At 36.7% G+C, this 27,572-nt stretch overlaps 1 protein-coding gene across 2 annotated transcripts in view; it reads right to left on the bottom strand.

The window, feature by feature from the left end:
- Positions 1-1,857: 1,857 nt before the first annotated feature.
- DYNC2H1 (dynein cytoplasmic 2 heavy chain 1) overlaps positions 1,858-27,572 on the bottom strand; it is a 251,035-nt gene continuing 225,320 nt past the window's right edge. For both annotated transcript variants that reach the window (XM_040976872.1, XM_040976873.1), the window contains 4 exons: positions 17,633-17,742; positions 16,810-16,891; positions 8,722-8,838; positions 1,858-2,097 (listed from right to left, as the gene is read on the bottom strand). In XM_040976872.1, coding sequence (XP_040832806.1) covers positions 1,939-2,097; positions 8,722-8,838; positions 16,810-16,891; positions 17,633-17,742 — 468 coding nt within the window. In that variant the 3' untranslated portion in view covers positions 1,858-1,938. The remainder of the gene's footprint in view (positions 2,098-8,721; positions 8,839-16,809; positions 16,892-17,632; positions 17,743-27,572) is intronic.

The following is a 27,572-nucleotide window of genomic DNA, read 5'->3' as shown; positions in this document are numbered from 1 at the left end:
TCTTGTGCTGCAGAGCCCAGGCCTGCTGGAGCTCTACTCCCGTTGGTGCCACTGCCTGTGACTGGCCTTGTCCCCAGATAGTTACTCGCTGCTTTCGCTATAGGCTGCATCTGGATAACTCAAAAAACCTCTCAGGGCGCTGTGGCTATGTCTTCTCCTGTGAGGTCTGAACCCCAAGTTTTGGTAAGGCCCCATTCCAAGTATGATCTCCTGTGAGTTTTTACTTTGAGATATTAGAATTTTCTTAGGTTTTTAAAATTTCCATATTAAAATCAGTGTTTCTTATACCTTCATTAGATCCAAATTTATGCAATTGTGTTGTACAGTGAATGCTGTGCTTTATGAACTCAATTTATATTGCAGAGAAACTGGAATTTCCATGTAAAATATTTCAGCTTCCAGACATTGCAGAAAATTGTTTTATTGCATGGTAAATTGTATTTGTATAACATTCTTACACTGGTTTCCAAGCTATTGTTTCCTATTTCTTTTAAAAAGTTTATTTACTTTTACATATATAATACCATAGTCACACAATACAGTCATGGGGAGAGCCAGAGCACACTTCTGTTCGGTCTGTTGCTTTCTTCCACAAATGCCCATAACAAGCAGAAGTGGGTCAGGCTGGAGTCAGGAGCCAGGAATTCCACCAGGATCTTCCGCATGGATGGCATAAAAACTTAGGCCAACATATTAGTCTCCCAGTTTCACGAGTCTTAAGTTGGTTCAAAAGCTTAGGTGGGACTCAATCTCAGGTATTTGGCTAAGGCATATAGTGTCCCAAGTGGAATGACTGGACTGTGTCATACCCACCCCTTTATATCTCATTGCTTTTGGGTTCCTTTGAGATACTGCTACTTCTAATGTACATTCTTTTAAAAATACACTCCCGGGCCCAGCAGCGTGGCCTAGCAGCTAAAGTCCTTGCCTTGAACGCCCCAGGATCCCATATGGGTGCTGGTTCAAATCCAATCAGCTCCACTTCCCATCCAGCTCCCTGCTTGTGACCTGGGAAAGCAGTTGAGGACAGCCCAAAGCCTTGGGACCCAGCACCCATGTGGGATACCCAGAAGAGGTTCCTGGCTCCTGGCTTTGGAGCGGCATAGCATCGGCTATTGCGCTCACTTGGGGAGTGAATCACTGGACAGAAGATCTGTCTATCTCTCCTCCTCTCTGTACATCTGACTTTCCCATAAAAATAAATCTTTAAAAATACCCTCCCCTCCCTTGCAATTTGTCAGCTTTCTCCCAAAATTGTGTAACTCCTTTTTGGTAATCATTTTTATAAACAGATTAAAATATGGATGTCAGTTTTTAAAATTTTGTTTTCTATAACAGTACAACTAAAAATAATCTAGTAGGCTACTGAAGTGTGTACCAATTAATCACAAAGCATTTTTTGTTCTGGATTTTAAACATCTTACAGAATTAAACTAGCAGTCCCCATAAAGAATGAAACAAAGTATTGAATAATCATAATCTATAGTGCATCCTCTGAATACTTCCCTTAATTCACTACCCTTCATGTATTCATTGTAAATATGTTTAAGACTATTTAGTGAATTATAGCTCTTATAATTAATCTAACAGTAATACATATTTTAGCTTTAACCACTGGAGAACATATAGCTTAAAGGCAGTATGTGTATTTATAAAGCCATAGAACAAAGAAAATTGAGTGATCCTGTATTTTATTAAGTAACTGCAAGAGATATCCAAAATACTTGATTCTTTAAAAACACTATTTTAAATCTTATCTACATAAGCATATATAAAATATGCACTTTAAGAGGAATACAGTATTTAAAAGACCAAAGGAGATGGACATAGGGTAACAATACACTATTTTGAATTAACATTTCAAACATAGACCAGTTTTTATTTAGAATTGACACAATATGCTTGCTTTGCTAAGACAGCTGTTGTTATAGTTAGATGTTACGGATTTTTTAAAAAGAGAGCTGCTCCACACTGAATCCATTGGTCTTGGTTGCCCCCACAAGGAACATCAATATTGGTTACCACACGGTCCCGTTCAATACTTGCATAAAGAGGTAAAGAGATGCACTCATCAGGGGAATAAGGGCCATATGCACCCTGTTGGAAAAAGAAAAAGTTATGAAATACATCAATCAAAATTGTCAAGTGGCTTATAACAGAAAATGTCCAAAATAGCGTCAACATTTTCTTCAAAACTAATAAAATATATATCCCATACCCCTGCTGTAACAGTTAACAAATGGCCAGTTGGCTTCCACTGATAATCTCCCCAAAGCTCCAAATACAGGAGTGTCCTGAGCCAAACAGAAGAGTTAAAACATCTTATCTAGGAATATTTAAATATACACTCTAAGGTCAAACAATAGTGTTACCACACAATAATCATTCTTTAGAAACTTTTTTGGTAGAACCCAAATTCAAGTATGGTCTGTTTTTTAGTTTGTGTTTTAAGTCTCCTGACTCTATAGTCTGTCCCTTTTCTCTTCCAGCAACTTTACTGAAACTGTCCTGCAGGATCTCACATGCTGACTTCCATTGGTTATTCCCATTAGCATCATGTCCCTATGTTCCTCACTTTCCTGTAAGAGTTCAAATGCAATGCATGGCAAAAAACATTGCATTAAAGGGCAGGTAACATTTGGTTGTCTTTTCAGATACTAGAGGCAATTAATGATCATTTCATTCAAGATTATAAAGTATTAAGCTATTTTTCTTTAGTTCAAGTAGGAATATATGTAAAAAAAAAAATTTGACTTAACTTTGTTACCAGGAACTATAGCTTAAATAGGGAAGGCTAGATAAATGCTGTATAATTTCCTTATTGAGTTTTCAAAATTTCTCACATACTCTAAAAATGATCAATAAAATAGCATTATGAACTGGCAGACTTTATATCTTATGTTCTTTACTGCAATGCAATTATGATCTTATTGATATTCATATCTGCAGTCCTTCCTCAATGGCAGCTCTGTAAGTCGGCTCCTCAGTTCGTACATCATTTTCAATAGCTTCCGTGCCTTTCCAGCATGTCAGTTTATAAATTCATCTTGTATAGTGCCTGGCCCAGAAATAAAATTAGGGAAACTCAAAAGTAATGACTGTTTCCTTTCAAGAGAAATAATGCCAGAGAGTTTGAGATTTGCCTGCTAGGACTTATCTGTAGTTCTCATGCTGGGGTTTTTCAGTGACCAGAGCTTGGAAATACATTTGTCTTAATGATGGGCATTCAAACTGGTACTTGTCATTCTAATTGAGGATTAGCGCTTTTACTGAATATATGGTTGTAGTAAGTAAGTTATGCTGCACTACTACAAAAATAGATAAGATATTACAAATGAAGAATCGGAAGCCTGTGGAGTTACCCAAGGTAAACAGGAAGTGGCAAAGTTGCCATAAATGTGGTGCAGTTGTAGCAGCACTTAAAGGCTATTATTCTGTTTACCTAGGAGCTCCTGACTTTAAATAGGTAACTCCCTTAAGCATCAGTTTCCCTACTGGGGAAAGTAGCACTTCCCTGCCTAGTAGGATGCTGGAAGAATCAGGTGATACAGTAAACAGTTTAGTATATAGACGCTGTATATCCAATGAGACTAGAAAAATACATATTTAACATTTGCTAAATGTTTCCAATGATGCTATGATAAATATTTTTCCTTCATGGAAAAAAATAGAACACCACATTCTATTTTAGACTAAGTGGGTATTTATATGAAATTTCTAATATCCTTCAAAATCTTTACCCTTTACCTGCTTCTCCCTCCAAGCCTGCCCTCCTGCCCCGCCCCCGCGCACACAATTTTTACTCTTCTGGTCTTTGTTATGTAAGTCCTTGAGGAAAAACTACTCCATCTTAACATTACTAAATCTTAATGAATTAATTATAATTAAATTCATTATGTAGACCCCTTTTCCAAATCAATAAAAACACCATCTGTCTTGTTCTGAAGCTTTCCAATTTATTTGAATTGATCATTCTGGCAGTTGTTCAACCATTCATTTAATAACTTTTTATATGCTAATATTGTACATAAAATTTAAAAGGCTAAATATTTTAGTATACAAATATAGAAAATATTGATGTGCTTGGAGTATATATTTTGTTTCCTAAACTGCTAATTAGGCTTTAACTATCTAGATTATAAGTTTTAAGATTCTTCAGAAATCAAAATATGCAAAAATATAACCTTAGAATATGTTAACCTGTTAACTGGAAGAGGATGAATTCCTGAGTTGGGACCCAGGGCAGTGGGAGGAGGGTAGGAATTCAAGTAAAGGTAATTTTTAACTACTGTCAGTTACTAATCTTTGTCCTCTCACCGATTTTGCTTAAATGGCAACGCCTTAGGATTCAGAAACTAATGTAATTGTCAAATTCCTTAGCCAATGTGAAAGGTAATAACTTAGTACAGGGCTTCTTCTGGTTTTTCCTAAGTCCTTTAGCAAGGAACAGCAAACATTACATATTTATTGTACTGAAGTGATGTGAATTCATAAATACCTAGTTTTAATTTCAGCAAGTGCCTTAAGCTATCTTTCTCTGCCATCCATAACTTCCATGCTCCAAAATGAAATAGCACTATCATAACACTGTTACTTTTGAAGCTGGGGGCTTTTCAATCAGTCTACTTAATGTCAACAAAATTTAACTTGGGAACTTACAAAGTTCATAAGTCTATCAATGTACTAGTTTTCACAAATATTTCTATATACTTCCAAATCTGCTTTTAGTTGTAGACTTTGTTGAAGAAAAGCACTGCTCGGGTTTGATACTGTGGTTACAACTCAATCTCTCATGAGGAATGCTATTACTTTTGTAATAAAAGTATTTCCTGTTAGCAACTAAGAGATAAATGGTTAAAGCAGAAAAACAGCACAATGTTTTTGACATTCTCTATTATCAAAATGACTTGCGCATAGATCTATGGACAGTTTAATTGAATTAACGTTTGAACTTATGCTTTAATACTAGTTGTAACAAGTAAAGCATAAACTGCTGATCTGAAATATTTTTAAAAATTTTATTAGTAACCATTGACACACTATACAATTAACATAAAAAGGGAAAGATATATTAAATGTTTCAGATAATTCACTTAATAGTATATGCAAATACTATTTTGTATATTCAAAAGTTAAACCTAAATATTGTGATTACTTTAAAGTAAAGTTTATATACTCTACCTGTACTCAAACATAAGCCTTCCACTTAGTTTGGTTTAGTAAAGCTAAAAAAAAATTTTACTCATTTAGGCTAAGTAGGTATTCATAGGTATAAATTATTATATGCAAATAAACATCTCAAATAATCTTCCTGCTTCACTAAAATGTTAAAGTCTGAATGTATCTGAATAAGATTAACTTCCATATATCATGCAATGAAACTTTTAAAAATGCACATTCTGCAACTAATTAGCAACATGCTAATAACTGGCAGAAGACAACACATTTTCCAAAAGCAAGCTGACACTACATATCACTTTGGCAACAAACCAAGGCAGGCTACATGCTGAATATAATTAAGCACATAATAGAAGATAAAATTCCCCACCAATGTTACTAGGTTGATTATGTTAATTTCCCAGTTTTAGTTGGATTTCATTATAAAACAAGTCAAAGCAAAATATTCCACTGATGCAAAAATCAACCTAATTTGCTGTAACAGATATGTTGTGATGTTTATGAATCTGTTCGATAAATAGTTCCTAAGTGGTGGTGCTGTGGGTTAAGCCACCTCCTGCAATACTGGGCCACATGTGGGAACATAGGTTTCAATCTTGGCAGCTTTGCTTCCAGTCTAGTTCCCTGTAAAGGTGCTAGGGAAAGTAGCAGCAGATGGTTCATGTAAATGGAAACCTGCCCTCAGTTGGGAGACCTAGACAGAGTTCCTGGCTCCTGGTCTTGGCCTGTCCCAGCCCTGTCCGTGAGAATTTGGAGCGAAGCAGCAAGAGGAAGATCATTCTTTGCTTATTTGAAAGAAAGAGTGACAAACCAGAGCTTTAATACATGTGTTAGTTGCATAAACAAAGGAACAGAACATTTGCTACCAATAAGTGTTTTGAAATACACATCCTTGACAGAAAAAGTAAGTAAATAAAAATAAATACATCTTTTAAAGTTGACAGGCAGATTTACTGAAAGGACGACAGATCTTTCATCCCAATGGCCAGAGCTGAGCCAACCTAAAGCCAGGAGCTGCTTCTGGGTCTCCCACACAGATGCAGGATCCCAACGCTTTGAACCACCCTTCACTTTGAGCACGTAAGGAACTGGATGGAAAGTGGAGCTGCTGAGACATGAACCAGCATTCATGGGATTCCAGCACTTGAAGGGGGAGGATAAGTTAACTGAGCCATTGTGAGGAACCCTGTAATGTTTCTTTTCATCTACTTCAGATAGTAATACAGAGGGAAAGTGAGACAGAGAACAGAGTAGACACACACGCATAGAATGGGAGTGAAGCAGAATGAGGGTTAGAGACAAATACAAACATACGCACAAGAGGAGACAGACACACAGAGGGAGATGGTGAGCAAAGAGACAAAGATGCACAGAGACACAGAAGGAGGGAGATGCACTCACAGAGGGCAGGCAGGGAGAGACACAGTGAATGAGAGAGACAGGAGAGACAGACAGGGAGACAGATACACTGAAAGAGAGCAACGTGCATGCAGAGGAGACAGATGGACAGGCACATGGAGAGAAAAAGACCGTGAGAGTTAGAGACACAGAGGAGGCCGAGAGAGATGGACAGAGACACAGAGGAAGAACGCAGAGGGGGAGACTGACGGAAAATGTATGTCTTTCTCTCTGGGTGTCTAGCTCAATTAGACGGACATGGTGAGACAAAGACATACATAGGCAGAGTCATACACAGAACAAGAGAGAAGGCTACAGAGAGGGAGAGACTGCCAGGCAAATACAGAGAGGGACCCAGAACGAGACAGACGGTGTCACAGGGTGAGAGACACACACAGGTAGCAGAGAGCCAGGAGAGACAGACGGGCAGACAGACTGACCCGGACAGTCACACACAGACAGACACACAAACTGAGACAGTGAGAGCAAGAGACATGTACATAGAGGGCAACTGACACACACAGAAAATGACACCCACAGAATGTGACACATACACACAGGGTGGCAGGCAGAGAGGGAGGGAGACAAACAGAATCATTCAATGTAATGATTCACTCCTCAGTGCCAGCAACAAGGCAAGGCCAAAGCCAGGATTCTGCAGCTCCCTCCAGGTCTTCCACATGGGTGGTAAAGGACCAATTTCTTGGGCCATCTTCTACTGCCTCTCAGGATGCACAATGAGGAGGCTGAATTGGAACTCTGATTTGGCATGGTTACTCCCCACACGGCATCTTTATCTGCTACCACACCACAGTGCCCACCCCACTGTCTAGCAATTTTAAGTAGAAAAACTTCCCTCACATTTTTGAATGTCAGTGGTACTTAGTGGCATTGTTTTCATAGTAAGTCCTAAGATATTAAAATTTATTTTTAAATTAGAATGTGAAAAAGTGAATTTTTCAGAAATCTTTGTATATGATAATTTAACACTCCCCAAAAGGCAATGTAAAGAAATTACTTTTTCTGAGCAGTGTACAGAATCATTTTGCCTGGAAATGAAACTGTTTTTGAGTGGTCAAAAATCAAATTGTCAACTGTGGTGCCTACTTGAAGGCTGATACTTTGGGGTGTGAGTACCACAATGTTACCATGGGACTGAGTAACAGTCTTCACTGGGAAGATGGGCAAAGAGACTTCTTGTGTAACGTCAGAGCAGGTAATAGCCCAAGACTGGTCTGCAACACACGGCAGCGCTTTCCCAAATGGCAGGACGTGGACTAACTACTAGGCTCTGGTAGAGGGGAAGGGAAAGCATGTGAGAAGGTTCTAGGGAAGGTAATCCTTGGGACTTAGGATTTCTAAGAGGAGGGAGTGGTAGTTCCTTAATATTTTTCATGGAGCAGTGTTAAGGAATAGTGATGTACACAAAATGTTGAGTAATGCTTCAGGGAAATTTCCTGCATAAATCTTAATTTGAATTGAACCAATTTAGCCAACAGCACTAAGATGGAATTGAAATAACTTTAGAAGTTATTATGAATTAATGAATAGTGAGTATAGATTGTTGTCTATACACAGATAAAAGTAACACTAGTAAATACTTAACCAGTAGTTTTAATTTCCCTCATTAGATGTATGATCAAAACTTTCTATTCGTACATGTTCATACTTGTATTCTTGGACTATATTGTTATACCTTTCATCTATGACAATTTCCTATTTCAAAGGCACTTACGTTCTATGTTCCTGTGATAAAGGGTCTTTCTTTAAAAGGTAAAAATTTAAGCAAAGTCATTTTTATTTTCTTCATGCACTTCACAGCAGTTTAATCTAGGGTATGACATAAGGTAGACATAAATAAAATATCTTCTCTGTGGGAGGTCACATAACATTTGAAAATGTGGGAAATGTCTGCCTTGCATGGCTGTGCTGTGGAGCAAATGAGGTGTGATCTACAAAGCACTTAACCTATTGCAGAAAGGAGAAACATAATACATGTTGTTTGTTATCACCAAAGGCCTTTATATTTTATTTAATGGGCTACTGGCACTTTAAAAACTAAATGCCCCATATAGGCCCAGAATATCATAGGGGAAAAAAAGTGAATTGATGAAATTAAAACTTGTGCCTATAAAGGTGTATTACCTGTGGAATCCAGCCCATAAAACAAGGAAGAACTGATGACACACTTGGAGAATCATGCTGATTTTCAGAAAGCCGATTTCCATCAAAACTACACCCCTCCAGTAATAAGCCACTGATCTGCCATGGAAAAACAGAAATCATTAAAACAGATGCTTAAGTCAGAAATGCCAGAAGTTACTGTATTATATCTGAAGAAGAAAGGTAATGCATTTCATTATAGCTACTGTATATTCTGAATAAACTTGAAACAAAGATTGTGTTTTACTTGACAGAAAATAAGATCTGGATCAGTGTTTACTATGAATCTCTTATAGATAGAACTGTTAACTTTAGAATACTTCTAAAATACAAATATTTATTTAAACAACCACAGGTCAGTCTTCTGACACTGGATTAATAGAAATGACTTTTTAAAAGCTATTTTCTGCAGGAAAGGGGCAAGAAAAGAGAGTAAACATCTTGTCCATGCTTAGAATTCAGAGACCATCTTTCAAAAAGCAGAATAAAATCTGATAGAAAAATCTTTGACATTCATAACAGAATAAAAAAGGAATTAATGTTGCTTGTTACACTAGCATGCATTTAATTCCAAAGTGAAAATGATTCACCCTGCTAATAGCTTCCATATTTTGAATGCCCATTATTTTACTTTCTGCATTATCAGCAAACCCCAAATAAAGTCAACAAATATGGAGCCAGCATTTTTCATTCATAATTCCTTCATTCTGATTTTACGGCTATGTTTGTATTTTCATAATTTATTTTGTACCAAGTTCTGCCTTCTCATAGTACTTCAAGTTTTATCATAATGGATATAAGTATACAATTGAAAACTTTAAAAATCATTTTTAGCTATATTATAGCAATAAAATAATTTAGGTAGCTAAAAAATGCCTTAGCAAATGATTTAATAGTTATTCCATCATTCTAATTTTACAGTAAGGTGGAAAAAGAAAAGCAATTTTGTTCGTGAAAGAGCTAAAATAATAATTTGTAAGCTTAATATTCTTTCTACCACATCACTGATGTACAGATGTACAGATCAGAATTTCTCCAACATTAAGGGCTTGAAAAAAAATGTGAATTAGGGTCTAGAGAGCCCTATTACTTTCAGTGCTAAAAACTCCCAGACAAGACAATCCTACTAACAGATCCTCCAGAAACTTTCGTATAGAAATTGGTGTAAAACAAAACAAAACAAAAAAAAACCTCTGATACTGCTACAACTTGCCTGTTCTTGTATATCTAGAAATAGATGCACAGATTTCCGGTTCTTCTAATTGGGGGAGAGGTACTATACATGGGAAAAATGTTCTCCGGGGCCTATCTGCCTATTTTACTAACTGGTACCTTTCATCATGCAGCTTACTGATTGAGCTCCAGGGAGACGCTCTTGGCTCCTCTCCCTGTTTAATTTCCCAGGTATTATCAATTACCATGTCTGTCACTTACGATAATCATCTTCTGAATTTGTCCTTTTTCCTCCCTCATAACTCAAGATCATTACTTAGGTCTGTCTGCAAATGAATAGTTCTCATTCCAAAGATTAAAGGTTGTATAACTGATTTAACTCTAGTTTTAAGTATTTTCAATCTACTCTATATTGCAGTAAAAATAAACTTTTTTAGAATACTTCAATATCTTTGCACTGACCTTAATTGTACTAACATGACTTAGAATGCCCCTTTGTGATTTGGCTTCTGCCCAAGGCCGTAGTGTCGGCTTCCTCTCTCTGCTACGGTTCTAATTGGGACCCTGAATGCACATGCTTTCTCAGATGTTGACCTCTGCACATATTTCTTCTGCTTTGGAAGTTCCTTATTACCAATACATTCTGCCTAAGTCTTGAATTTTTATACCTCACTTTGAATATTATTTCCTTGGGAATCACCTTCCTGCCCGTAAATATGAAAATACGTTCCAACATTGTCCTCATTCACTCACTATTACATGTATTGGTAGCTAATTACAAGTACCCATTGCCTGTGGTCTTCCATCAAGGTCTTCACTAGGTCATCCCCAGTAGAAAATATCACCAAATATCCTCACTGTCAAGTTCACAGTGTGTTTTTTAAAATGCATACTTGAATTACCAAATCAAAGAATGTATGAGTTGTACATACTATTGTATTTTCCTCAAATAGCCTTTTCTACTTTACTAAGTGATGGACTACAGACTTAGAACATACTCACATTGACCTCACATTCTAATAAGGTAGGTTTTGAGATTAACCACAGTATATAATGAAGAGAAAAAAATGCTGTATTTTTAATTACTCTGCAATTGTGTGTTCCAATATTTTATACGTATAATGCTAGTGAAAAATGAGGAAAAGTGCAACATTATCAAAACTAGAAGACATACTCTGACATTTTCTAGTGCTTTACTGTAGAAGTTACAGGATAGAATAGACTTGTATACAACTAAAACCCAGATTTTTTTTTGGCTATTAGTGCCTTATTATTCATGACACATCATTTGGACACAAATAACTGAGAAAAAAGACTTGCTTGCATGTATTAAGACTCAATGTCAACACTGTCTCTTGATATCTGGGTAAATAAACAATTTGAGTTGACTATAGGATTTTAAAAAGCTTAACACAATATAAGAATAGATTTCAATTTTAGCCTCATAAGTTTTAATTTATGAACTTTTTGGAGTAGTGTCAAATATGCTTAGCTTGTAATACTACTTTTCTGCCTGTAATTGCATGACTACTAGTGGAACAGAACAGTAACAGAATAAAATCTTTGAGCTAAGATAATCTGAACTCATGTTTGCATTGGAACTTTGATTTAAAACCTCTGGAAAGAAAATGGCAACTGTAAAAGCAGAAATTTTGAAACAATTTTTATTTGCAGTTTCAAAAACTACTTAGGGATAGTGTGGATTGAGCCAACTGCAATTGCATGAATAGATGGCCCCAATCTATTGGAAAGGCTATTTGTAGCTTACTCTTGTAACTTCTCATCTCAGTAGAGTTTACAAAAATACCAGTGAATTTGGTGTGTAAAAAAAAAAGTTCATTCTTTCAAAATGAGTTTCCTGCATGACTGACTGACAACCTGAATTGGGTTTGAACAATGAGTTTCATCTTTATTAATGACATTACTGACTAGTTTTTACTTCCAACTATGTCATGTCTTACTTGGTGAAAGCACCTGGGAGGCCTCTGGGGGGGGTCTCACCGGAACTAGGATACAGACGTCCTCTTCTACTCCTGCTCCGCTGGAATCCCTCCTGCTCTGTGCGTATGACCTCCTAAGAGCTGTCAGGGTCGCTCTTGGATCCCACTGCAAGTCTCCATAGTTTTTTCTAATGTCTAATGCAGTTAAGAATCTGTCAAGTCCCAGGTGGTCCTCAGAAATAAAATTGTCAAGTTCCTTTTGGACTCAGGAGAGGAGCTTTCTCTGGTCCTTAGTTCTAGCTTTGGCTACCATCCTCTCTTGGACAGACCATCAGGGTTGTTCAGGAGCCCCCAGATTAGCTGACAGACTAATATACAAAATTCTGAACAGAAAGGAAAAAGTCTGCTGGCCTATAATTGCTCAGCCTGTGCCTTACTGGTCAGGGTCCCGATTTGGCTTTTCTTAGACCTCAATAGGTAGGATGTAGGGTTGCTATTCCTCACTTGCTAAGTTAATGGGGATTTCTCTGCTCACCTACCTAAGACGGTTCTACTCTTCAGTTGTTAATATATGGCTTGTTAGAGTTTTAAGACTGTTTTGATTGTCCTAGAATTCATGAAGTTCTGTTAAATCTTGCTTGAATATTATAAACTAAGTTTGAATAAAAAAAGTTACTTCCTCATCATTTGCAAGTTTTTTCAAAAGTTATGACAAACTAAATGAATTGTTCTGAAGACTTTAAAGGTTATCTTTTGGCCTTTTTTCCCATTTATTTGGGATTTTGGCTTCTAGATTCAGGTTGAGGTGAACTTTATTATACCCTATAGATTCCAGGGCTGATCTCTTAATCTATAATGCAAGCTTGGGAAAGACTGTAGATCTAGTAGTTGATCTGATAGATGATGTATCAGTAGTTCAGGTTTAGCTCTGTAACTTGCTGTAATTCCTTGACATGACTAGTGATTCTGCAGTGGTGTCATCAAACTTCCTTTTATTGGGCAAATGGAAAGCCTAATCTCAGTACTAAATTACAGCAGTAAGCCTGGTTACAGTTCCACCACTCGGAACTATTAATTCCTTTTACTCTAACATAGCTATAGTTCTCTGCTTCGTGCTGCTGGCTTTAGATTTCAATAGATCTGTTTTTTCATCTTTATGTATGGTTTTATTTATGCCTTATTTCTGATAAATGAAACACTTTGTTTGAAGCCACTCTATGCTTGTTTCTTTTAACATGTTATCTAGCATTATACATAAGAAAAGATACATCACATGGCCTTTCTGGATCTTCTTCAGTTCTCAGTGGTCTATAATCAAGGTACGTGATATAATATACTAAACGAAGAAGGAAAATTTTGGTATACAAATATCCAACAGGACATCTGATAATGAAAAGAATAAAATTTTTACTGATAGTGGATGTATTTAAACAAGTGAATTCATCCTCAGGATGATTTTACAAACCTTAAAATTTATTAAAATACAAAAGTTGAACTTTGAAGATTTGTGTATTTTGATATATAATGCTAAATTTCAATATAAAGGACCACTCCACAAAAAATAGTATCAAGTCTCACAACTTCTGCTCTCTAAGTGGATTTAAAGAGGTTAAGATACTGATTGGTTTGGACTAACAATTCAGTCTAAAGGAATAGAAATTAAAGATTTCCAACGCAATTAAATCTCAAATAGCAAACGGGGCTAATGTTGTGGTGCAACAGGTTAAGCACTTGCCTCTGATGATGGCATCCATACAGGAGTGCTGGGTGAAGCCCACTGTAGCTCTTAAGGAGCAGAAGATGGTCCATGTACATGGGTCCCTGCCATCCATGTGGGGGACACACGTGGAATTCCCAGTTCCTTGACTTGGCTTAAACCTGGCCCAGCCCCAGATGCTGTAACCGTTTGGGGAGTGAACCAGTGGATGGAAGATCTGTCTCTCCTACTCTATTCTATCTATACCTACAAACATGTTTTTCTATTTGTTGTCTTTAAAAAAAATAGTAACCTCAATAATTCAATAGTTCTTAACGAAACTTGCCTTTGATGAAAAATATTCAAAATATCCAAATGGATCACTTACAATTTTGCTGAATACTGTAACTGAGAAGTAATAAAGGTTTCCCATGAACTAGAAGTAATAAGTTAGGATATATGCTTTTATAACCTGCACAATGGGCCAAAGAATGGACAAATTTAGTTTAATTATCTTATATGTTTAACAATGCCATTTTCTATTAAGTTGTAAATGTATATGGAAATATTGTTACTAATAAGAGTGACAATCATCTACACATTATAACCAACTATTTATATACTACATAAGTTAACACTTAGGTTTTTAATATCATTTAATCCCAAATGAAAAAAATATGGATAAAGAGAATCTTACTTTAAAATAGTTAATGCCTATGAGAAAATCAATAATGGTACTTCCAAAGTTCACAGAAATGAATATCATGAATAAACTTCATGGATTTAAGATTTCTTTTCACATCAATAAGCTTATTTTTGAAATTCTATTTTCAAAGATTTATTTTGAAAAAGTAAGGAATATCCGTCTGCTGATTTGGATCCCCCAATCTCCTGTAGTATTGGCAGTGGGCCAGACTAAAGCTAGGAGCTTCATCCATTTATCCTTTGTTAGGCTGCTTTTTCCAGGGAGCTGGATGGAAGGTGGGGCAGCCAGCCCAGTGCTCTTACAGGAGGCAGCTTTACAGAATATCAGCCTCTTACATGCTATTTTCCATGACCTTTGAGTTACTCTTGTATAATATCAAGCAGATATTTAGGTATCCTGAAATTTATTGTCAACAAATTAGTTAAATCCACAGACAGCTAAGGCTGAAACTGTTATGATAATGGCTTAACTGATTACACAGCTCTCGTCTGGAAAATTAAAACTGCTAGCCTTTGAGTCACATGTTGGGGGACAATGTTGATTTTCTGCTGTGGATAACTATCTTTCAAGAACTGGGGCAACGCATGAGCACATTTCACAGAAGATAAAACTGGTTCTTTATACTACTACTTATTATAACACAATGACATTTTTATGCATGTTACCTGAATTATTTCTTTCCCAATTGTCAGGAGAAGGAGAGAACAACAGAATGTGATACTGACCTTAAGGGTTAAAATAAAATGCAGAGGGAAGAAAGAAAACCTTTTTAATCCACTCTTAACAAAGAATGACAGTAATATATGGAGGCAAGAAAGGTAAGTCTAATTTATTAATGATAAATTAAAAATTGAAGAGCGCTTTTGCAACAGTGTTTGAGGCATTTGAGATAACAAAGTTGGGAAAAATTCTCATGGGACTTAAACTTCAGAGGATTAAAACAACAAATCAATTTTTTAGAAAAGTTTAGTGATAAAAAAGGAAATTTTCTGAACAGAGAATTACAACTGTCTAAATAGGAATTCTAAAGAGCTGGCTGCCTACAGTCTTAAATTTAAAAACAATTACATGTGATTTAGTAAACTAAACTTTGGGGATTAAAAGATGAATAAACCAAAGTCTTTATCTTAAAAGTGACACCATAGTCTCATGAAGTTAGTTGAGCGTGTATATATACAATACATACTTCCAAGTATCAGCACAGGAAAAACACAAGAAATCTTAGGTGAGAGGATGGAAAACAGAAATGGAAAGGAGGGGAAGGGAAATAGGATAGAATATGGCAATATAGAAGGTTGGGGTTGGTAATTTTTCTGTAACTCATAATTAACTTTAAATAGCTGTTTCTTGCATGACTTTTACCAAAAAAACAATTAAGAAAATTTATATTGCAACAAAAATAAGTGGTTTGATTGTGAGTAATTATTAACTCCCTGAGGACACGATTTTATGTTAATTTTTATATATGCAAGAGTTTCAAACAGTCATAGAAAATGCATACTATGAAATCTATATGGGTTAAATTTTTTTGTACTAAGATAAATATAGGTTTGTCATTCACTGGCTCACTCCTGAGATGCCCACAGAGGCTAGGGCTGCATTGAAGCCAATGAGCCAGGAAGTAGCCAGTCACTGAAGTGACAGGCAACCAACTTGCTACCTCCAAGGTGCACACTTACAGGAAGCTGGAATTGGGACAATTGGGAATGGAGCCAGGGCACTCATTCGGGCACCTGGATATGGGATATTGGCCTCTCAGTAGCATCTTACTTGCTAGGTCACATGCTGATGCTAAAACTCAGTCTTTTAATTCTACTTTTTCTCACAAACCTTTTTAAAGTACTCTATTAGTTATTATAAATACCCCATTATGTGCCAAATCTTTATTGAATATAGAACAGGTAACCTAAAGGAACTATAATTTGTATGCATGTTTTTATTAAAAGTTAGTTTTAAACATCTTAGGGATATAATATTTAAGATTTTCAGCCTCTATTCATCTAAGGGAATGTGTAGTAACTGTGTAATAGATTATCATATCCAGATGTGAAGATACAATGCAGTATGCATCTCTAGTTCCAAACCAAAGGTGGACTCCCAAAGAAACTGTTAAATATATTTTGACTATAGGGTGCAGCGCTGTCTGCCATTGTCCGTACTCATAATGTCAGAATACACTTAGCAAAATGATGGACTTATGACTGCTTATGAAGGACTATTCTATTGTAATAATATAGGGGAAATCGGTTGGGAGGGGGGAAAGGAGTTTGGGGAGGGGTAAGGGAAATCCCAGAGTCTATGGAATTGTATCTAAAATTAAGATTGTTTTCTGCCTTGTATAAGCTGCTTTTCATGCTAAGATTGATTTATTGATCTGCAAATGTTACAGAAAGAGTGGAAGAAATAGACCTTTTATCTACTGTTCACTCCCAAGATGGTCATAATGACCTGGCCTGTAGCAAAGACCATCTTCCAGTGTTTAAAGATGGGTGACCAATTTTCTCACCAGGTAAGTTAAAACATTCTGAAACTAAACATTAAACTTAGTCTGGTACCTTAACTTGAAGCTTTGCTTCTTGAAGTCGACCTTTCCATGAAGCTACAAATTTAAGGCTATCCACAGAATGACCCATCGTCCTGTGAAAGTGAAGCATCATATGTCATAAACAGGTAATTTTCAGAAATTAGGAGTAGTTACACATAGATAATTAACATTTATATTGTATTTTAAAGTAAATAGAACATTAGACCACTAAATTTAATGTACAGTTTGTTACTCTTTTCAATATTATAAATTTCTTAAGCATGGAACCTTCACTCTTATTATCTTCCATTTGACTAGGATCCTAAAAACAATAGAAAGTATCCAATGAATATTTATTAGCTGAACTGAAATATTAGCATTTATACCCTGATAGCAAACTGAAATCATTGTCACTAAATAATTGTCCAGTATGATTTTTGTGGCCTGTCTTATACCATACCTTGTTAAATATTGTTAAATATTTATACATTTGGATTATATGTACAGATAATTTGCTAATCATTGATTTCTGATCTCTACAGATTATATTTAGCATTTGAAAAGAATGTTCTGCAAAAATAAAAAATAGTAGACATCATCCATGTGTGATTGGGAAACCCACATTTTGAGCAGTTCCATGTGACTTCTGCCTACCATATGCAACATCACAGGTAGACACATACATGGTCAAAATACAGTAAAAGTAATTCCTTAAAAGTTGCCCATGCTATTAAAAGCAATACACAAAAGGAAATATCTGGATGTCAGCAATAAAACAACCTAAGGCAATGTGATCACAAGTAAATGAAGAAAAACACAATTACTCTCACTGACAATAATTACCATGTAATTACCTTGCAGTTTCTTGGCGAAGAGCATTAAGAAATGTGTCCGGGTGGAAGAGCTCTGACAGGTCAAGTGTTTCAGAGAGAAGAGTCTGTTTTCCAGCTTTATCTACCCAGTTCTAGATGAGGATGAAAACATATATATATATATATATAGACTTAATGAACTTATGCCGAAGTCATTTCCACAAGATATTTGTAGTTGTAAATTCAAATTTTGTCTGGAATTTGGCATAATAGCCACCAATTATAAATAAACTTCTTGTATAGTTTGATACAAGTTTAACATTCTGCTATTTTTACTTTTAATAAAAAGGACTACTGTAATCATGTTGGGAATAAATGGTGGGAGGAGTAAACAAAATGTTTATCTAATACATATATATCACAATGTTAAATGCAAATATAGTATTTTTTTTTTAACTATAGTCATAGTTAAAAAGGTGCCAGTGTTGCAGGAGATGCTGCCTGCTGCACCACAACACTGACTGCTCACATTTTTTGTTTTCTCTGACCTATGGATTATTTTAAAGAATGGATGTAATTTCCATTTGTTTATAACAAAATATATGAAAAGTACTTAAATTCTACAGTGGTCAGGGAACACATTTTATGTAGTTTGAATCCGACTAGACATATTGATATTAGTTTTACTGGCCAGAACATGACCTACCTTTATAACTGTTCTATGTGTACACAAAAGGATTGTTTATTGGATGATATTCTGTAAATATCAACATAGCAAGCACATACAAAATTTGAATATTATAAACTGACATTCTACCTATTTGTTCTGTCACTGTTGAAATTTCCTATTTTAGATTTATTGGTTTCATACAGTTCCGTCTGTTTCCTTCATATACTTTGAATCTGTTTTTAGGTATTCCAAAATGTAGTATTGTTACATCTTTTGAAGACTAGATCCTCTATTATCACTTTTGCTATCTCTGGATATATTTTTTTGCTGTGAGACCTATTTCTGTCCAGTAACAATGATCCACAGACATTGGCATAGTAGACATTTTCCATTGCATTGCTTTTAACCTACTTATCTTTGCGAGACCTCAAGGTTTTGTACTTTAATTAGTCATTAGAGTTGGTCTTGTTTTACCCAATCATACATCTAATGGGTAACTTTGAAATTACAGTTTTAAAGATGTTATCATAAAATAAGTTTATAAATTACCATATTTTTAATAGAAACATCTCAGGGCTTTTGACTAAGCAAAAATAGAATTCAATAATTGGTAACTTTGTCTTTAGATTGAATAGAAAAATAACTTTTTGAATGTTCTTATTCCTTATCTAAGATTTTTTCATTACCCAAATGGCATTTATGTTTCTGGCAAGGTTATTTTTAAATTAAACAATAGTAGCTAATGGTAATAATGATAAATATTCTAAGTAATATTACATCTGAATATTTGACTAAAATTCAGCTAAATTATACAATGTATCTGAATACAAGGGAATTTTTAATCTTCATTCTTTTAAACAGTGAATTGGTTCAGGGAAAATAATACAAAAATACTATTTTTGATAAATACATGGCATTATTGAGCTTCCATGAATACTTAATATATTTAGTGCATATATTTGAAAAATGAAAATTAATGAAGATATTTTAAAGACCTAAAGGCAATTACAAATACTAAATTTGTAATCTTCCAAGCCAACCACTGTAAAGCCTCTAATCAATGAAGTTCCCAGAGTGAGCTTATCTTACTTAGTCTAGGACAAGGGCTCTTGGTATTGTAAGCCACAGCACCAATTGCACTTTCCCATCAGGAACAAGCATCCATCAAATTTCACAATGCTAGAGATACAGCAACCCACGAGCTCCAGCATCAGTCAGGCTTGCCAGCAGGACAAAGAGGCCACTACACAGAACCAGGCCCTAGGTGTCACATGCACCAAAGAAACAGATACTGAATATTCTGGACCAGGATATATGCTCAAGCAATCCATATTTATCTCAAAGTCACACTATCTTTATTAACTGCAAATGACTAGACCACTGTGTCACTTAGACACAGCTGATATTAAGACCAAAAGATCAGGTGCAGACACGTTTAAGATGACAAATTTGTTAGGCAGGGTAAAGAACAGAGGTCAGATTACAGAAAAAGTTAGGGGCCAGGAAGTCAACAGGAAGGTATCTGGAGAACCCCTGGACACAGGGAAGAGGCAACAATGGCAGAGTGGTGTTACAGGGAACAGAAAACCCAGCAGCCACCCATGAGCTGTGATCGGACTCCAGCAACAACCAGGGATCCAGAGGTGGTCACAGATCAGCCCTTGCAGCAGCCAGGTGGGAGCTTGGGTTCACACCGGGAGCTAGGGAGGTGAAGACAGGCTGGGACTGGTCAATCCTACTGCATACTTCGACCCAGCAACAAACACAAAGGGAGCTGCAGACTCTACAGGGCAGACTGCTGGTGGGTCAGAGCCAACAACACAGGGATCAAACGCCGGAGTGGGCACATTTCCACCTAGTCACACCCAGCTGATCTCACGAGGAGGACAGCACCAGCTTCACATCCTGCAGGATCTGTGTGGTCCCTAGATTATCAGACCAGCAGCCTCAGCTCTCCAGCAGTGCTCTGCTGGGCGCCATTTTGTGTGTTTACACAAGATCAGTGCTGCTGATATACCAGTTATCTGGGACAGTTGGTGTCTTCCTAACCCAGAACACTGATTGAACATAAAAACTGACTTGTAGATCTGTAGGTAATACATCTTAGAAAACTGCACTAAGGAGACAAATACACCAAACAGGATTGCAGTGTCAAAAGTTAAGAGACCGAGGCACAATGAATGTTACCAAAGACTCCCCAGTAGAGGAACAAAAGCCTCTAACACCCTCAGAGTTAACTGAGGAAGAACATTGAAAACATGGGGGGACACAGAATTCAGAAAATGTATTATGTGCTTCTTGCTGTTGGTCAGAAACTTTACAATATAAGAATTCAAAGAATTTAAAGAATTTGTTACACAGGAAATGATTCAAAAAAAGCTGACATTTGGGAAGTTAAGAATATAGTGGAGCAAATTAAAAGAACGGAGAGTCTAAAAAACAGGATGAATGAAGCAGAAGAAAGATTATCAGAATTGGTAGATATTTCCTGTCACCAGGGGGAAATAAAAAGCTGGAAGCAGAGCTAGGTCAAGCTAAAAAAAAAAAAAAAATCCAAGAATTAAAAGATACAATTAGGCTCAACATAAGAATTATGGGAGGGGCCCAGCGCAGTGGCACAGTGGTTAAGGTCCTCGCCCTGCACGCCCGGGATCCCATATGGGCGCCGGTTCTATCCAGGCAGCCCCGCTTCCCTTCCAGCTCCCTGCCTGTGGCCTGGGAAAGCAGTCGAGGATGGCCCAAAGCTTTGGGACCCTGCACCCGCGTGGGAGACCCAGAAGAGGCTCCTGGCTTCAGATCGGCATAGCAGCGGCCGTTGTGCTCACTTGGGGAGTAAATCATCGGACGGGAGATCTTCCTCTCTGTCTCTCCTCTCTGTATATCCACCTTTCCAATAAAAATAATAAAAATAAATCTTTAAAAAAAAGAATTATGGGAGTTCCAGAAGGTGCAGACAGAGCAACTGGGGTTAAAGGTGTATTCATTGAAATAATACACAAAAACTTCCCTCTAGAAAGAATTGGGAAACAACATCCAGGAGGCGCACAGGACTCCCAAGAGGGTTGACAAAAAGCAACCTTCACCAAGGCATATGATAATCAAGCTCTCTTCAGTTGAACACAAGGAAAAAACCCTTAAATGTACACCTGAGAAAAATCAAGTGACTTATAGAGAAACCACAATCACACTCACAGCTGACCTCTCAGAAGAAACGCCACAGGCCAGGAGACACTGGAGTGACATATTCCAGACTCTAAAAGGGAAAAACTTTCAGCCCAGAATAACGTATCCTGCAAAGCTCTCCTTTGTCTTTGAAAATGAAATAAAATTCATCCACAATAAATAAAAACTCCAAGAATTCGTGTCCTCCAAACCAGCCCTACAGCTAATACTCAAGGATGTTCTAGTGAAAGGAATAGTAGCTACCAAAACCAAAGGCAAAGCTCTGCCTTCAGAGCAGAAATGGTCTCCCCAAGAAACTGCTGAATTCTTCTGGACAATTAGATGCTGAACACTCTGCAAAGTATATGCTTGCAATGAAGGAATTATGATTGGATTTGAACTGGGATACTGCAACTAGGTGCAGAAAACCACCATGGAGGGAGGACACGGGGAGGAGTTGGGGGAACCCCAGAGCCTATGAAACTGTTATAAAATCAAATGTAATTTTTAAAAAAAGGCAAATGTGGAGAATATCCCACTAAAAGGCCAACAGAAGACTCAAAGAACACATTACTAAGATGACAGAACCAAATTGCCACTTATCCATATTAACATTGAAAGTAAATGGTTTAAGTTCATCATGCAAATACCACAGATTAGAGGAATGGATCAAAAAACAAAGACCAGCTATCTGCTGCTTACAGGAGACACAGCTCACTAACAAAGATCAGAGGAAACTGAAGGTGGAAGGATGGAAAAAGATATTCCAAGAAAATGGAAAGGAAAAATGTGCAGGGACAGCCATTCTTATATCAGATGATATAGACATTGATGTGAAAAACATTGAGTCGAAGAAGGATACCATATAATGACCTTCTCATAGGGTCTGGTGACATCGGAACTATAGCCAGGAGCCCTGGGTGGTACTTAGAGATAAAAGGATTGTAAATTTCCTTCTGGACTCAGGAGAGGAGCTTTCCCTAGCCCTTATCTTGTTCCAGCCTTGGCTCCCAGGCCTCTCTCACACTGGCCATCAGGGTTGCTTGTGAACCCCCAAATTAGTTCAAATAGTCAGAGACTAATAAAGGTCAGCTAGTTGATAATCACATAGCTTGTACATTACTGGTCAGGCTTCCCATTTGGCTTTTCAGATAGACAGAGACAGACATAGATATAGAAAGTCTGGAACAGCCAGGGAAAAGGCCAACTAGCTTATAATTGCTCAGCCTTTACTTACTGGTCAGGCTCCCTATTTGCTTCTCTTGGACTTTACTAGGTAGCATGTAGAGTTAAATTCTTCCTCACTCACTGGTTTGTTGGGGATTTCCCTACTCACCTGCCTGAAACTTTTATATTCTTCATTTGTTAAAACGCAAAGTTCTGTAAGACCATGCTTAATCACTATGCACTACAAAGTTTAAATTGTGGCTTAATTTTCTCCCTTCCAAAAAACTATCAATTTATGACTGTTAATGCCAAACAAGATGTAACTGAATAGAAACTCTGATGTTAAGTTTGTACTCAGCTGTTAAATATGATGGATGTTAATGTTGATCCTTCCACTGTTCCTGTGCCACTCTGATTTAGGTTAAACTCAAGAACATGTTAGCTTGGGAGAAAAAAAAAGTTTATAGCAGCTGATTGTGTATATACTAAAACTGAGATGCCTAGGAAGTAGTTACAGGATGCTATTAAGAATTTGCATTTTCTAACATATTGCTCACTCAAGACCATGTTAATTAACTTCATGATATTGTCAATTTCGATGTTTCTTCCTGTTGTTGAAGTTGTGCAGTGACATCTCATTGGAGGAAATGATATTCTACCAGCTCTACTTTCAGACCAAGGATGTCTCCCAGTGAAACTGTTGAATTTATCTGAACAATAAGATGCTGGACTCTCTGCATGGTCCATTCCCATAATGAAGGAATCATGACTGGATGTGATCTGTACTGCTATAACAATATGGAGGAATTCAATATTGGGGGAAGGTTTGGGGAGGGGCTGGGGAAATCCCAGAGCCTATAATACTGTATCATGAAATGATATAAAATTAAAAAGACAAAAAGATCAAGAGCTACCCTAGAACCAAGCCAAAGCAACAAGTGGTAGCCTGCATTCCAGCTAAATCGTAACATGTTTTCCAATACTACTACTCCATAAAGGAGTGATGAGTATACTAGGCAACATGAACAAGAAAGCACGACACCCTTAAAATACAATCCTCCAGAATTAGCTCATTTCATTTCATAGATTTCCTTCAGAATATATCTCATGACTAACAATGATGTAAGAGTACAGATAGACATTAAAAAACGAATAAATCAATCATTGACAAATCTTCCATCTCCTTAGAATGTGTGAGGAAGATGTGAAGTATAACCTATCAGGACCATAACAGGTAACTTTACAGACAAGATTCAAATCAGCATTAGACAATAGTAAAGCTATAAAAACATACAGGGGGAATCAAGCGAGCCCGACAACCTCTTAACAGGAGGTCATATGCACAGAGCAGGGGAGGGACCCCAGAGTGGAGCAGGGGACAGGAGGAGGCTTGTATCCCAACCCTGGAGACTCTAAGATCTTCACCAAGGACTATCAGTATGGGCACCAAGGACTACATCCCAACTGCCAAGGAGACCACGGGGAATTGGAGTGCCTTCGGAGGCCAAGAACTCTGAGGTCATCCACCCCCGTTTGGATCTACCACGTGGGATGGAAGAAGCCCCAATCCTGCCTTGTAGGATTCAAGGTTATCAGAACAACAGCCAGAAGCCCTGATCGGTCTGCAGAAACAGAACAGTAAACTTCCTTTGGGACTAGGGAGAGGAGCTTTCTCTGGTCCTTACTTAGTTCCAACTTTGGATCTCCACCCTCTCTTGCAATGACCATCAGGGTTGCTCCAGACTCCCCCCGCCCCCCAAACACACACACACACACACACACACACACACACACACACACACGAATAGACAGAGACCAACAAGGAAAGCTTAGAACCAGTCAGAAAACAGCATGGACTCACACATACCTTACTAGGTAGGGCACAAAGATTAGTTACTCCTCACTAAGGTATTGAAGATTTCTCTGCACACCCCTCCTAAAACTGTTTTGCACCTCAACTGTTGATATTGCCTTGTTAGAGTTATAAGCCAGTTTAGACTATCCTAAAATCTGCCAAGTTCAGCAAAATTATGCTTCAACAGTATAAGCTGCTGAATGCTAAAATGAAAATAGACATGAGACAGCTGAATAGTACCCTATAGCTATTTTAAGGTGTGTAGAAGCTGGTAGTATATAAACTAAAATTGAAATGTCAATGAAGTAGTCTTGATGTTGTGCTGTGGCTTTTACTTGATTGGGATGATATTCTGCCAGCTCTACCTTCAGACCAGAGATGGTCTTCACAGGAAACTGATGCATTTATCTGGACAACAAGATGCTGGACCCTATGCTTGGTATATGTTTGCAATGAAATAATCTTGACTGAATTTGAATTATAATACGGCAACAAGGTGGAGGAATCCACCATGGGGGGAGGGTATGGGGAGGAGTTGGGGGAATCCCAGAGCATATGAAACTGTCACATAATGCAATGTAATTAATATATATATATATATATTTAAATGTACAACTAATAATATCCTATCCAGTGAAGCTATCTTTTAAAAGTCAAGGAGAAAAAGAATTTTCCAGAGAAACAAAAACTAAGAAAATGTACCAATCAGATTCTATGTTACAAGTAAATATGAAATAAAGGTTACCAAAAATCATTCTCAGAGCAACAGAATCCCTAACCAATCAACAAAATGACAGGTCTTAGTTCTTTTTAATCAGCAATAACCTTGAATGTAAACAGAATAAATTCACCAACCAAAAGACTTAGGATGGATGAATGAATAAAAAGACCACAACATCACTATAAACTGCCTACAAGAAACGTACTTCACAAACATGTATAAAGACGGACAATGAAGATTTGGAAAACAAAAAAAGGCACCAGGCAAATGGAAACCAAAAGTGAGCAAGTGAAGCTATCCTCATACCATATAAAACAGACTTTAAATAAAACCTATTAAAAGAGATAAAGGACATTGTATTTTGCTAAAAGATTCAGTTCAGCAAGTAGATATAAATACATATGCACCCAACACAAGACCATCCAGACGTATAGCAAATGCTAATAAACCTAAAGACAGACTCAAACACTATCAGTGGGTGACTTCAACCCCCATTTTCAACTAAGACAGATCATCCATACAGAAAGCAAAGAAACATCAAAGTTGAAATATTATCTAACAAATATGGACTGAACAGATATTTATAGGACATTTTGCCAAACTAGAATGTACATTCTTTCATCAGCAAACGAAATATTTTCTAGAAGAGACCACATTTTGGGCCACAAATCAAGCCTCGCCAAACCTAATCAGACTGAAATCATACCATATCTTTTAAGACCAGAAAAGAATAAAGGTAAGAATCAACAAGAGTATTAATTAAATTAAAACTACAAAACAATGTAAAAGATCAAAACGAGATGTTGGTTTCTTAAGGTAAGCAATAAACCTACCTCTGAATATGACTAACAAAAGGAAAAAATTTAAATAAGACATGGAAAAGAGGTATTACAACTAACATCACTAAAATGCAAAGAATTCTAAGAAACTGTTTTGAAGAACTACTTGCCCCATATACAGGAAGAAAAAAAATCAGAAAGGCATCATGCCTTTTCCCCTAATCCTCAACATTTCCCACCCTGAACAACTACATAAACATCATCATGAAAAAATGGTGCTAGAAAAACTTCATGTGTATATGTATAAGACTGAAATTAGATCCATATCTTTTACCATATGCACCAAACAAGTCAAGATGAATCAAAGTCTTAAATTTAAGACTTGAAACTGAGTTTTCTGGGAACAAATGTATGGGAACACTCTAAAACAGACATGTAGGGAATCCTAAGTTCTTGGATAAGGCCCTCAAAGTTCAGGTAAGGAAAACAAAAACAAATGGGATTATATCAAACTCAGAAGCTTTTTAATAGCAAATAAAACCTGATTAATAAGATGAGATATGCTACAGGAAAAGATATTTGCAAACTACATATCTGACAAAAGACATCTCAAATATATCAACTAAAATTCAGCAAAAAAAAAAATCTAATTGAGAATGGGTGAAGAACTTCAATAGATGATTCTCAAAAGAAAAAATAAGGAAATACAAACCAAAACCACAATGACATACTGCCTCTTCCACGTCCGAATAGCTAAAATCCAAATGGAGACTGTCAAATGCTGTTAAGCATATGAAGGAAGGGGAACACTAAGATACTGTTGGAAGACATATAAATTAATACAGCCACTGTGGGAAATGTATGATGATTTCCTAAAAATCTAGAAATAGACTTAAGTGCAGACTCAGTAGTCCCTCTACCGAGCATATATCCCAAAGGCCTGAACAGGTATATTAAGGAAATACCTGCACTTCCACAGTTACAGCAGCACTGTGCAGGATTTTTGGAAGCAATCAAAGTGTCCATCATGATATACAGATATACTATGGTGATAATATGGGGGACAACACTGGGAGGAGATAGAAGGGCTGGAAGGAGCAACCCTGGTGCCTATGGAACAATATCATGAAAACAATAAAAATAAGAAAAATTAGAAAGATGCACGGATAAAGAAAATGTGGTATATATACATAGTGGAATATTAAAAATAGAAATTCTACCAAATGGTTGCAATTGGAAAACATCATGCAGAGTGAAATAACCCAGACCAAGAGATGAATACAAATACCGCATGTTCTATTAAATGTGGGAGTTAATATTTTAAGAAGAAACAATAAAAGTCTATCAGGATTGTTATAAATATGATTTTATAAAACATTGCTTTATACCTTTGTGAAACAAGTTGTTTTAATGTTCTGTTACCATAGTCTTAAAATTTACCGTACATGGGTAAAATTTTTTTTCATTCAATCATTGTTCATAGCCATTTCCTTTATCTCACTAAGCAAGGATCTTTTACTTTTTACTTATTAAACTTCTTTCGGTGAAGTGTTGAAGTATTAAGCCTTTTTACTGTAATATAAATTTAAAATATGTCATTTAAAAAACTAACATCGGGCCCAGTGGCG

This window comes from Ochotona curzoniae, unplaced genomic scaffold (genome assembly GCF_017591425.1).
Source record: "Ochotona curzoniae isolate NIBS_2020 unplaced genomic scaffold, NIBS_Ocur_1.0 contig_2723, whole genome shotgun sequence".
Taxonomy (NCBI): domain Eukaryota; kingdom Metazoa; phylum Chordata; class Mammalia; order Lagomorpha; family Ochotonidae; genus Ochotona; species Ochotona curzoniae.
This window is presented reverse-complemented; position numbering and strand designations above follow the sequence as displayed.